General features: G+C 30.1%; 1 protein-coding gene across 2 annotated transcripts in view; it reads right to left on the bottom strand.

The window, feature by feature from the left end:
- LOC118202279 (reelin-like) overlaps nt 1-14721 on the bottom strand; it is a 297785-nt gene that overhangs the window by 120520 nt on the left and 162544 nt on the right. For both annotated transcript variants that reach the window (XM_085812571.1, XM_085812570.1), the window contains 2 exons: nt 12192-12360; nt 11403-11530 (listed from right to left, as the gene is read on the bottom strand). In XM_085812571.1, the coding sequence (XP_085668697.1) occupies nt 11403-11530; nt 12192-12360 (297 nt within the window). The remainder of the gene's footprint in view (nt 1-11402; nt 11531-12191; nt 12361-14721) is intronic.

Here is a 14721-nt window from a genome sequence, read left to right as displayed (position 1 = left end):
GAGTTATGGTATGGGGGTGTATGTCGTCCTCTGGAGTTGGTAATCTTGTTTTTATTGACAGTATAATGGATCAGTACAAGTATATTGACATTTTAAATCAAAATTTGAAATCTTCAGCACGAAAATTGAACCTTCATAACGATTTTAAATTCTACCAGGACAATGACCCCAAGCACAGTGCTTTGAACGTTAGACTCTGGCTGCTGTATAACTGTCCTGAAATAATAAAAACACCCCCACAATCTCCACAATTAAATCCCATTGTGAATATTTGGCAAGAATTGGAATCAAGAATTCGCAAACACACCATTTCTTCAAAACAACAATTAAAATCGGTGCTTCAAGAAGAATGGGGTAAAATCACTCCAGAAATCGCAAAAAAATTATCCATCCCAAGAAGATTAAATCATGTTTTAAAAGTAAAAGGGAATCCAACAAAATATTAAAACCTTTTAAAAAGTAAAATTTTTGGATAAATATTTGATGGAAAAGTAAGTGTCCCATCACTTAAGTGAGCCATTTTCTACTCCGTTCTAAACAGCTGTATTTTTATTAAATCAATATTTTAACATTTTGAGAAAATGTATGTTATGTAATAATTGTTACTAAATTTAAGTATAAAACACAGCCACAAAAAATTTTACATGTTTTTTAAATTTATTTTATTGCAGTTTCCTTTTGTAAAGCACAAGTGTCCCATCACTTTTTTGAGACACTGTATTACTCTCCCGGAATATCAAGTTTCTCGAAAGTAACGACACAATGCGCACGGACGAAATGGTTGAGAACATCGAAAATCATACGACTGCGCACAAAAGCCATAGAACGTCCATGTCAATACATATTCTTTGCAGCAGGGCGATCTGCGGTGAGCAAGGGCCTTAGGGGATGAGTAGTGGTTTCATGCCGGCGTGTCGCGCGCACATGCCCTCATCTTCCATCACCCTCTCATTTTCAATCCATTCTTTCATTTAGTGTGCAATTAGCTAGCTATCCACAAACAAGTGCGTATTTTGAAATTATTTAAATGCTTGCATAACAATGTCTAGTGAAAAAGACGGTTCTGATTCTGCAAGTGAACAAGTACCACACAAAAAAAAGACAAACTATTCGATGTCGTTTCAAGACAAGTGATTAACTCAATTTGATTAGCTTATGAAGAAGAATACTTTAACGGAAAATGTAAAGATGTCGGAAAACGGTTAATATTAAGTACGAGGATGTTAGAGCTTTAACTGTACATTCTCAAAGCAAGAAATACCAGTCGTTAATATTGAATAGGGATTCCTCGCAATCGGTTGCGAACTTTTACGTGAAGAAATCTTCAGAAGAACAGGATAATATATCAGCAATTGAAATTACTTCAGTCTATCATAGGATTAAGCACCATCATAGTTTTAATAGTCAGAATTGCACAAGCAAATTGTTATAGCACTCTATTTCCAGATTCTTCTTTGGCAAAAAAGATTTCTCGTGGTAGAATAAAATGTACAAGTATTTGCGAGAGTGTGCTTGCTCCTGCAGCTCAAAAAATAATTTTAAATAAGATTGAGGAAGCGGAGGTTTTTTTCAGTTGCGACTGAAGAAAAACTTTTATTCTTCTACCGAAAACTTATTTTTTTCCTCTCCCGGATTTTGACAGCGAAGAGGTGGCAATGCTATTCCCAGCATGTGTTTTTTTCCCAGCTAATTCGAATTTTAATTTGGTTATTTTCTTGGGGGATAAAAGATTTATCGTGCTATTGAAAAAGGGTGTCTAAAACTGTCTACTGCAGGTAACGAAGAGAGTCTTATCTGGATTGTGAACTAACTAACCCGCAATTTCTGTTGAACTCTCAATAGTTGAAATTTCCAGCTGAAAATTTTATTTTCTGAGCACAGGTGTCCAAGGTATTTTTAAAATTTTCGGCTTTACGGAAAATACAGGCTGATCTTTTTTTTTTTTTTTTTTCCAACTATTTTTGTTTCTGTCATCTGTTATAGGGTGTTCGATCCAGCCTTAGCTTGTGAATTTATCGAAGTCACCAACTGAAAACGTCTAGTCTATGATTGCAGACAGAGTCACGATAACTTTCGCAGACTAATATGAAGATGAAATCTGATATAATGTACAGCAATTTAACTTACAGCAATGCAGCAGGAAAACGAGCTCAAAGTACTAATACCTCAAAAAAGAACGTAAAACATAGCTTTATTTATACGCATCTGATACTCTTTTCTCAACCGTCACGTGGAGTTTATTCTTTGACTCGTCTTCTTAATTATATCGGTTTGTTGCTTCGTAGTGTGTACACATTACAAATGTATGGTTCGTAATGAGTATAGCCTTCGTATACAGGCTGTTTCTCGTGTATCGCATGCTGTTGCTTCATAAACCATATTAATTAAATTTCCATTTATTAGATTCCAAACATAATCGTTCAGGTTCAAATCGAGTTGAAACCGTCTCTTGCATTCCGTGTAAACCTTTCAATGATTTTCACATGCACTCTTCATAATCAGATAAGCAGATTCACTTTCTTTGGAAATTAGGCCTAGTATAATACACGTTCTTCTGTGGGAATTTTTCATAAGATATTGTTGACAAGAAGAAAGTGTGAAGCTATTAATGAAGCTCCTAAATGAGATGATTAGATGAAAATGCAAACGAGAATACAGTACCTGCCTCTTATTAAAATCACTTCCGTTCCAAACGAATCTGAGTTTATTAAAACGGCTGAGTTTAAAATAGACGGCGATTCGTGTATTGCGAAGTTTCAAACTTTTCACATAAAATAATAACTGACAACTAATTCATTAATTAATCCTGAAATCATAATTAAAAATCACTGCTAAAAATTAAACTATTTACGCAATCTTGAAATTCAACTTAAAATCACCTATTAGAATATTTTTATAATTACTTTCGTAATTAAATTTTATCGCTTATAAAGCAATTATTCTATTTGTGTTTGTTTCGTATCGCTCCACAATTGTTTTTCAGCTGCATTTTCAGTTTTGCAATCACGTTTTCCTTACTCTTCTTCAGTCTACAATGACCACTTTTCGTTCCTTGACTCCTTTTCGTTGAGAGACTCTTAATGTACGCTAATGCTTAGAAACATTTCATGAACTTTTTTGTGAACAGCCAAAGGGAAGATTTTGAATGTAGAAACCTCAAAAGATAGGATGCAGAAGTCGCACTTCCACCGAAAGCTGCTGGAACCGGCCGGCCGAATTTAGTGCAAAAAGACTTAGCGGGTGCAAAACACGACATCTGTCTGCTTTGCCTGTCTGCCAGAACTTTTAAAACTGAGGAACAAATGGGTGGCAGAATTTAAATCTCGCAGAGTTTGCACCAAGCGGCAAAAAGCCTACAGCCCATTCTGCATTACACCTCCTACTAGCTAGTATTCGAGAAGGAAACTTCACTCATTTACAGTGCTTCTAAAGGATTGTTTTTGTTAACTTTTGACCCTCTGAAGTCCACTGTAGACAAAGAATTTTGAAAATAGTGTCTTACAGGTACAAGGCTTGAGGGAGATGAAAACACATTTTATTGAAGAACCACATACTTGAATGATAAAGCCATGGCCGACAATACATTAAATAGATGAGCTACAAAAAGCTTTGATAAGTACACATAGGATATACTGGGACTGAGGAATCAGCTTTTTCCCAGTCTGAATTTAATAAAAGGTAGCGATGAATTTGGATCAGTATGTATCTGTTTCGGTTTCCAGAACTGAAAGCGGCTGAGTTTGTTGACCAGTGAGTTTAACAAGCAGCACGTACTATATATAAAAACCACTACTGGCCGAGTATATAAGGCTGTTAAATGCTAGTTCAACCCAGGTTCGAATACTGGCGAATGAGTTTGTTGTCATACTAAAATTGGGATTTTCATGGTTTGCCCAGTGTGTAATGTAAACAGGACCATTTTTATTTTCAAAGTCCTTTAAGAAAGCATCTCTTTCCTCAGACATGCAGCTATCAAGTGTTTTGCCATGTTCAAGCAAACAGATTATAAAAAATAAGGTGATTTTTCTTGGAAAAATACATTTGTAGAGCATCACTGAATATAATTTTCTAAAAACATTGAGAACACTAAAAAGTTTCGTTCAGATTTCTTACATGTAGAATAACTGATACAGGTTCGCCAAGAAAATTTTAATATTTTAAATGTCAGTCATGCCGTATTTTCAGTTTCATTTATAGAGACATTAAAAAAAAATTCTGACACATTAAAAAAAATTCCCTTATGGATAGATAAACATTAGTTTTTAACTCTAGATAAAGATTAATTTTTAACATTACACACATCCATTATATTTTTTTAATGATGCTGAACAAAAATAATTTTCTTACATTCATTAAAATGTTACTTTTCTACAATACTTTAAAAAAATGAATGCTGTATTGTTGGTAGGGAAATAATAACTCTAAGAATAATAATATAATGAACAAATTAAACTGAATTGCATACGACAGCATGTTTAACAAATACCAGATACTTTCATTACATACATATTAAAACAATAGTAATTTTATATGAGGAATAAGAATAGAAAGAGATATCACAATTTCTCTAAAATTCAGAAAACATTAAGATAAGAAAATAGAAAAAAAAAATCTATAAAGTTTGTTTTCATTCATAAAAATCACATCGTAATTTTTTTTTTTTTTTTTTTCATCTCAGGATACTGGAAAGAAATACCTTTCACAAAATTAGCATATAAATAAGAAAGAAGTTATTAAGATAATTATGAATTGTAAGAAGAAACATTAATTCGATGCATATGTATATGAGGTCAGGAAGTTCATAGGTGTGATACAAAAAAGGACAATAAGTTAGTTACAACCCATTTAAAACCGCAGATGCATAGCCAGCTTCAATTAAAAGAGCTTATTTTCTTGCACTCAGTTAAAGAGGACAAAATATTTGAATACCATTGCACCGTATTTTGACCCAATTTGTCTAAGCGATTTCATTGTTTAAATCTTCCAATCATATGAAACTTTAATAAATGTTTTTGAATAAATTAACACTTCATAAATTCCTTTTAAGGAATATATAGTCACTTGGGATTATTCTCAATCAAAATCATGAATCTAATATCTGACTATCATAAAAACTATCTAAAGCATTGTTTATAAGAATGGTGTGTGATAGGTAACATCCATATAATAAAATTTTGTTTCAATATAAATGCAGATGTAATTTGAAAAATCAAACTTTTTTGTTGGCCAAAAATTACCACAGAGTTGGTGTAATTCTGAACACTTTTTTTTTTTTTTTTTTTTTTTTTTTGAGTAAATAGATTAAGTAACAACATTTTTCTTAATGCAAATTTTCTAGAGGAAATACTGACTTATTTTTTATGACAAAGTCTTAAAATATTAGACTAAATTATACTAAATTACATAAACTTTCTTAAGAAAGTTTATGTAATTTAGTATAATTTATAATTACAAAAAATAATAATATTAATTAGATCTTATAATTAGAAGAAAATAATATATAAAATACAAATTAAGAATAAATTTAAATACAAATTAGAATTTATTTCACATATAAAAGATTTAATCTGTATAAAATGCATGTTAGTCAAAGAATTTTCAACAATATTTAGAAATATTATTTATTGCTTATCGTTCATTATGAATGGATCAAAGCATTGCACATATGATAATGAAAAATGCACTGCAGTTTATGTGCTCCATTCCGTTTCACTTAGCGCAATGTGAATTTCAGGTTCCTACTGAGAAATTTTACACAAAATTCACTGCCTTGTACTTTTGTGACCATATGACTTAAAATGGACATTCATCATAATATACAATCAGATGTAAGCAAGACAGTAGAATTTCCCCTTTGATCATACAAGTATAGTTCCGCTACACTAACTATACAGTTCCACTGCAGTTTTGAGGAAGAACAGTCTAGGGATCAAATACACAACACAAAAACCAGATACTTCTGTCACATTATGATTCTTTTTAGCTGACCAGACAAAGTAGTTAGTGAAACTGACTGCTGATCTGAAGGGCCTGGGTTCGAATTCTCGAGAAAGCATGAATGTTTGTAAACGTATAGTATAAGTACAGCATGGAGGCACACAAGACATGTGGTGAGCCAAAAAGTGCTCTTGAGAGGGGAAGAAGGATGGGCGCCAATGTATTTCTGGGGTGTATCTTCAAAATTGGGGCATAACTGAGCACAAAGTTGGTCAGTCATCTGTACGATGCTCAAGGCACTGGCCAACGACAGACTCGGTCTGGTGCTCCACTTCATGGGCTTGCTCTGATTACATTGAGATTAGTAACAACACATTATGCATATTTTCAAGCATCATTTTGACATTTTATATTGAAATAGCATTTTGTTAACCTTTTGCGGCACAATGTGTCCGGTTTGGACACACCTAAAAATTTCCTTCTGTACGCACAAAAAAATTGAATGAAAAAGGATTTATAGGTTACTATAGGTTACTCTGAATCTTCTTTATTTATATTAGATGGCAGCTCAACACAAACCAGGCCATATATTTTAGCCATGTTTAGTTTTTTAAGACCCTCATTTTTCAAAGAAACCTTCCAGAATTTTTTAGGGTATAAAAGGAATTGTTTGAAAAGAAATTTCTACATTATTTTTTGGCTGTATGCTAATTTCCTTATTCTATATTAGTTTTAAAATTTTACCTTGAAATCTTGCCTAAAATCAAACGACGAACTCTAGGTGTGCCCAGAACGGGCTCACCGATAATCTAGGACAACTGAGAGTCTGTATTCTTTGTTTCTCCGCATCTCATCGGTCAGTTCATTTACAACAATGCTCATTTCACCACTCTTTTCGAAGCTCTATTCAATCAGTGCATTGGCATTGCTAGGGTGGGGCAAGGGGGCACATCTGTCCATGGGCGCAGCATCCAGGTGGCACCAAATTGATGCTACGAAATTTTTTAATGAAATGTTTTCCATTGATGGCACACAGAAAGGGGCGCAGGAATCCTAGCTACGCCACTGAATCAGTGTGTCACTCTGGGCACACCCACAGAAAACGATATGTGCTATCTTCACAAAATTTTACTCGTGTACTCCTCTAGGCCTAATTAGACTGCCTACCTTTTTTTAAATTTTTTTTTTAAATCAAACCTGCAACTTTAAAAGGTAGCGTGACGGAAAGGGCTAAGCTGTTCAATCAAATCTGATTCATTCATATTATCTCCAAAGCTTCTTGCCTCTAAATTGCTTGATACTGAATACTTGAGATGGTGGATCAACTACATACAGATTTTTTCCTCTTTTTTGCTACAATGGCCTAAATCCTTTTCTTTGTTTCAAACTCTCTTTCAATGTCTTTATTATCTTAATGCTCATAGAAAACTTTAGAAGCAACTACTGTAGATGCTTGTTTTTAAACACTGCTTAGTTAGTTATTAATAAAATTTGGCTGGTGGTTGGATATATTACGCCCACACTCAAAGAACTTGGAAAGGTTACAGTTAAAAGTTTAAAATGTAGTCCGTGCACTTCAAAATTGAATGTTTAAGACTGAGCATAGCTTCCACATTATAATTCTAATTAGAAAATTACTTTGAAGTTAATTTTTTTAAAGTTTAATAATAGATTTTAGATTGCAGGGTTATAGTAAATTAAATATCAAATATAAATGCTTCATAAAATACTGACACTGTATTTACCATACAACTTGAAATTTTATCACTATAACCTTAAAACCCGGCAGAAATTACCTAGTAACTAAGAATCACCTCTAAATATGAACATAAATCAGCATTTCTTGCAGATTACAGAAGAAATGATATACACATTTTTAATATCTTATATAGTTTAAAATTTAAATATAAAATAAATAAATAGATAAATAAAAATATAAGTAATTAGAAATTTTAAAATTATAAAGAATTTTGAAAATGTGTAAAAAATTAATGCTAGTGTTGTTTTATACAAATTTAATTAGTAATTTTGAGATATAATTCCATAATAGATTCTGACTTAACAATGCAGTCATGAGTTATCTTTATATACACATAATTTGTATATATACATATCTTTATATACGCATTTGATAAATTTTTCCCTCTGCTTTTTAGAAAAGACTTAAGAATTACTTAAGAAATTCAATTATTTGGAATTAACTAAAGTGCCCCAGCTTCTATATGTATTTTGTGACATGAAAATAAAAATAAAATTAGACATAAATCTTTATTAACTTCTACATATAATCTTTAGAAAATGATTAACTACAAAATAGAAACCTTTGCACAGATTCAATCAAAGAAAAGTGTATAATCTGTTCATTTTCATGGGGGAAAATTATCCCCCTCCAAAAAAAAAAAAAAAGTATGTAGCAATCACTTATAGCATTACTGTAGTTTAAATAAATTTTATTAATTAAATTTGTTTCTAAAATGTATAAAAATTTTTTGAAACTACTCAGCTATCCATGGCTCCAGATTATTGCAGTGTTCTGTGAAGATGTCCATCACAGACTATCAATAAATATTATATCATTGCTTATTTAAGTTCTGAGTACCACTGGTCACAAATAGCACACTGGCTAAACAAGCAGCATGTGATAGTCGACGCTATTGTATTATTGTTCAAAACACTGGCCAAATAAGCAGTAAGTAATACAATAGTTAACAATAAAGCTAATGCATATGTAGAAGAATGCTTTATGAAGCTTTATATCTTTATTTATGATAACATATTTATGGTAATACAAAACATTTATTAACCACAGGATAAGAAAAATTTATCTTTTTGTCACATAAGTCATTGAAATCACTCTAGTTGCTTTTAGGATTTCCGTAAAGCCAGCTCTGCACTTTATACTTTTTGAGTGAAATTATTATTCAAGCTGGATTCCCAAGTAAAAAAGCTCAAGTGCTTTGATGTAAAACTCACTCACAATATAATTAAAAAATGCTGTTACCAATGCAAGATTTGTTCAGCAATTAATAAAACTGACACTGACAGTAAATATTGAATTTATGCACCTGAGAAACAAATATTCTATTTTGTTTTCCTCTTTCTTTAAGCAGAGGAATATTTACAGATTCTGCCTATCTAGCATGAAGTCTATCTAGTATGAAATGAACAAGAAACTACAATAAGGAATCAGTTTTATTAAACGATGAAGAATATTGTTAAAAAAAAAACTTTTTTTATCCTAATTGATGTATGCCCTGTTATCATTAAATTTAGTCACTTTTCATTTTTTTAGAATTCATCATTTTTCTCTAATTATCATCATTTTATAAATCTCCTTATATTTTATTTAAAAATTATTAATCATCTAATGTCTTAATTACTATTACATTATTTATTTATTTCTCTTAGCCATTCTTGACAGATTGATTACATTTGAAAGTGATCAATATTTATGAAAAGATAATGAACAAGAAAATATGTTTTCTAAGGCCACCACTTTCTTGTAAGACCAAAATTGGGTGGAACTATAAGTGGTTGCCACAGGAAGATTTCACTCCCCATATCAATCCATTAGAATCATTTACTGAAACTTAAAATTCTATTATCTTTTAAGAAAATGAAAAGAAAAGAAAATTAAATTTGAAGAGATTATTACATGAAAATTATCTGATTTTCACCTAGCTAATTAAGATACAAGAAACGCAGCATACTTCTATTACAAAATTATCAGTTAAATTTTTCATATCATATGTTTAAGGTTAAAAACTTTGAAACTTATTTAAAAAAACATATGTATCTAACATCCAAATATAATAAAGTATATAAATATAAACATTATGGTTGCATGCAATATAAGTAAGCATTTTGTGTTTTTTAAATCTATTATATATTTATTAAATCTTTCAAGATTCCCTCCCCCCAGTTCACGCATTTCCTCAGTAATCCAAGTGTGCTCTTTAGATTTACATTTTGTCTTCACATGTGATAGAATTCAAAATAAATTTCACAACAGCATGTAAGCAGATTATTATATTGACTGATTACTCCGAATATTAATTCAACTAAAAGAGACAGAGTTAATTCTTCACTGATTCAGATAATTACTAAATAGCTTTGAAAAACTTTTGCTGAAATTAGGTGCAATGAATGTATAGATGAATTTTTTTTTCTCATTTTTATTGTAACTTACAATATTTATAATATATATTTTATTCATAAAATTGAATACTTCATCATACATTATATTTTATTTATTCCATATATATGTGTAGTATATCCTGAAAATAAAGATGCTAAATTTAGATTCAATTAAAGTTGGCCTTGAAAAAAGTTGTCAAAATTAAATACTGTTTATTTAATGAGATATGATGTATAGAACAATAAGTCTATCACTGAATCCAATTAAATTTTACAACTGTGGAATATTTATATTAAAGACAGCTATTAATGTAAAATAGATGAAATGAATTGCCAAACCAACATGCAATAATAACTAGTAATTATTTACTATAATTACTAAAAATAGGAATATTGCACACCTACAAGTTATAATCTTTTTATTTTACTTTAATTTTAATATATATATTATACACTGTTCTATGAGTTAATATTTCTCAGAAAATAAATAAATTTCTATTTTCTGATTGCATGATTCATGTGGAAAAATACAAGTTTGTATCGACTTTCAGGTCTTAAGTTGGATCTAAAAAAAGCTAGACAGTAAATAATTTCTTTTGCTTATTTATTTAAACCAGAAAATTGTCTACGTTTTGCAGACTGAGCATTAAAATATAAATTTCTAGGCTAATCTGAAATTAGAGTGACTTGAAAAGTGTGAAGTGAGCTAATATGATACATTAAAAACTTTTAACAAATTTGCATATTTGTGACAGGTTAGTTAAAGAAACATAAAATGACTATCTTTACAAAGAAAGTATTATGTAATGGATCTTATAAAGTGACATTTATAACCTGACATTTTCGTCATACAATAAGAAAACAACAAAATGACTTACACACTGAATCTGGATCTTGTAAAGTAACATTTATAACCTGAGATTTTCGTCATACAAAAAGAAAATAACAAAAACACAGTGAATCTGGGTCCCCCATTTGGGAGAAATTTGAGATGAATAATAGTTTTTAGCATCTGACCATTGGTGGGCCTTTTATTAGTTTAATTTTATATTTTTGGTGATGGAAAATAAAACTTATGAAAATTTTTGAAACATATAACACAAAGACAGTGACTCCCTAATATAATTACTTATTATAAAATATTCAATATTAGAGTTTATTTATGGTCACAAAAGAACCACAAGTCACTTCTGTGTTCTCTATGACACAGTTACCATGAGAAGTTTCATTGTATAATTATTAGTATCTATGAAAATGATGTGTAAAAGTATCAAAACAATCCTCAAATGTAGAGTCAAAGCAACACAAATAATTAAAAAATATCATACCTGACAATTTCAACATTATCTAATGCCCACTGATCATACCCTCTACCTTCATGGAAAGGTTGCCACCACCGAAAACGAACTCCATATATCTTCGCCCTTTCTGGTATTTCATATACTAAACGCCTTGGCTGTTATGAAAAAAATTAATAATGAAATATTTTATTTAATGGTTATATACATCTAGAATTGAAAATGTGGCATAAATCTGGCACTTGTAATAAACTGATGTTACGGGAATATCCTTCAGCCTGTATGAATAGCTATTAATAAGAATTTCAGGATTATATGTCATAAAAAATGAAAAACTTCATAAAAGTGTATTTAGATATTTATATAAAAGGATAAAATATCCATCTTCACTTTTACTAAGTGAGGGAAGGAATAAAAAAGTTAAATATTTATTGTTAATGAACATTTGCAAAGGAAATAAATATAAATTTCAAATTAGGCAAAATCAGCCTTAATTAAAAAAAATGCAGTTCAGATGAGTATGCATTTTGAGAGAATAAAACACAAACGTCTACTTCAAGAAACAAATAATTCTTTCTAAACTTAATACACAAAATAAATTTAATTTAAGCATTTATTTTATTATATATTACTATAGACAGAGGATTAAATAACCAATATAATAATTATAAATATTTTATTGTTTATAAAAATAAATGTTAATCAATTATCTTGGTATATTGACATATTTTCAAAGATGATAAAAACTTACTAAGCTAGTATAAGGATCATTATTATTTTTGCATTACATAAAAGCTAGCTAATATTTACGATATTTACCTGCTTAAAATCTCTTGCTGAATGAAGGGCAATAAATTCCCAAGATATGCCATCATCTATGCTGTATTGTAGCACAACAGATTTGTCTGAAGCTGAAGCATGTAATAAATTGACATGGCACTGAGAAAAACCTTCTTCACTTCCAATACGCAAAACAAACATCAGTTTGCTACAGAATAGTACAATGAACATTACTCATATTTCATATAACTACATTAAATTAAATTTAATGTAATAATTTGAAACATTATTACATTAAAATAGTATTACATGTAGTAATTTGAAACCACTTTTTAACTTGGAAAAGTCTTAAATGTGAATATAAAATTCTATTTGGGCTTTAGCTTTCAAGTTTATCAGTTGCATGCAACTATAGACATTTCTTCATAAATAATAATAATAATTATAATAAAAACATCCTAATTGTAAATTTTTGCATTCTGGGTAGATGAAAAAATCTCTTATTTCAATTAAAGAAACAGCATTTATTATGGCTGTTCTTCTGAAATTTTATTATTTGCATAGTTTTTGTTATTTAAACAATGTATTCATGGTAACTTTCTATATAAATGATCAGCCAAATTTTTTTGCTCTTCAAAATCAGTTGAGCTTAAATAGTTTGAATAGAGTTAATTACAATGCATTGTTCCTTATATATAAAAACAAAAAATCACCTTTCTAGCGGGTCTCTATGCAAGAGTCTCCCTGAGTGGCATGTTTGTTGCATAATTAACTAGTGATACATATATGTAGAATCCTGTTAATTTTTCATATTGGAAAAAATACCCTCAAGAACGACATGACCCAAGTGTTAATTTAGATTATATACAACCATTGAAAACATTATATAAAAAAAAAAATCTGATCTTATATTAGACCAAATTTCAGATCCTATATTATGCTCAAATGGTCGTTTTTTACTTCCTTGATTGAAGCAAAAAGGAAGTATTGTAATCTCGAAAAATTTCAGGTATCATATTTCAACAAAAATATGCATTTGGACCACTATCGAATGCAATTCAGTGATATTTTTGCGTGACACCTGTACGTAAGCACAGAATAAAGGACTCTTTTAACCCCAAAAAATTATAAAACTGCTTTGAAATGAATTCTGAAGAGAATTTTTCGTGACGTCTGTACGAACGTATGTACGTACATACGTATCTCGCATAAATCAAAAATGAGTCGCCTCAGAACATTGAAATAACATGTAGATGTGCATCTCGTATTTTGGTTGCAATGGGCTGCACCAAAACTATATAAATTTTTATATATATCCACTCAGTTATTTGGCTCAGTAATCTCAGTTTCTTTATTCTTATATGTTTCTAAATCGTGCATTTTTTGCTTTAAAAATCATTGAATTATGCTGTTCTTATTTCCTGGTTAAGGTTTTTATGCCTTTAGTAAATCTGCATGCAATATTTTTACAATTATCAACAATTTAAAAGTTGTTTAAGTGCCGTTAACCCTAATTATTTTTGCCATACCGGCCATGTTTGTTTACATTTAAAACAGCAGAATAGTAGATTTTTTGCCAATCTAGAGAAGGTAAGCTTTGCAATAACACAAATAATGCTGCCTTTTATTATTGCGAATTAAATCACGCCTTATCCATTCTGAAATTTATTCGACGATTTATAACATAATTAACATAATTTTCAATATGTTTAAGATTTATAACATAATTTTCAATACAGATATTTTGAGTTTTTAAATAAAGAACAACATATTTTGCCTTGTCGCGAAGTAAAAACTAAATCATCTGTGAAAACTGTTTCTTTTGTTGTTGTTGTTGTTTTTTGCTTAATTTCTTTTATACAACGTTTTGGATTAATTATAGTATTTGAATCGAACATGTGGCAACGATTAGATAATTCGTAAGATGATATAAATTTTGTGCATTCTGAGTTAAAAAATGAATTAAATGTAACGCTGTTAAGTGAACCTAGGGCCAGAGCGCCACTAAGTGAATTTTAAAGAGTGCATTTATTCTATTGTGGTTTATGTGGTATCAGCAAAGTAGATTTAATTCAACCCAATAAGTTTAAATGAAATGCAAGAAAAAATGAGTGTAATTTAATATTCCGTACAAGAAAGTCATGTGGTGTACACATCAGATTTTTTCATTTACAGACACATATTCGTTTCGAGAGCATTTGGGCTAATGCCACATTGTGCTAAAAATATTTAAAAACAGCATATCTTTAGAATTTCTGATAGACAGTCTCGCAATCTGGAGTTAGTGTGCAAAAGTGTTTTATTCCCTACTGTGTTGCCACTGCTCGCTTTGAAATTGTCGAGTTTTTTAATCAAAGATTTGTTAGAGTTTTGCAAAACATAAAATAGACAGTAAAACAAATTTGAAATTCCTAATTTGGGCTTTCAGGTGCCCATGTTGGAGTGGAGGAATATGCTATTCAAAATTTGATGACTCTACGTATTGTGGTTCTTTTTCAATACAAGAAACATACATACATTCATATAGGTTCTTCATTATTTAGTTTCTTAAAATATAAAAAAAGACGAT

The sequence above is a fragment of the Stegodyphus dumicola genome, chromosome 3, assembly GCF_044657685.1.
Source record: "Stegodyphus dumicola isolate Sdum_Otavi_A_Nest chromosome 3, ASM4465768v1".
Lineage (NCBI taxonomy): Eukaryota > Metazoa > Arthropoda > Arachnida > Araneae > Eresidae > Stegodyphus > Stegodyphus dumicola.
Note: the sequence above shows the minus strand (reverse complement) of the source record. Positions and strands in the feature narration are given on the sequence as shown.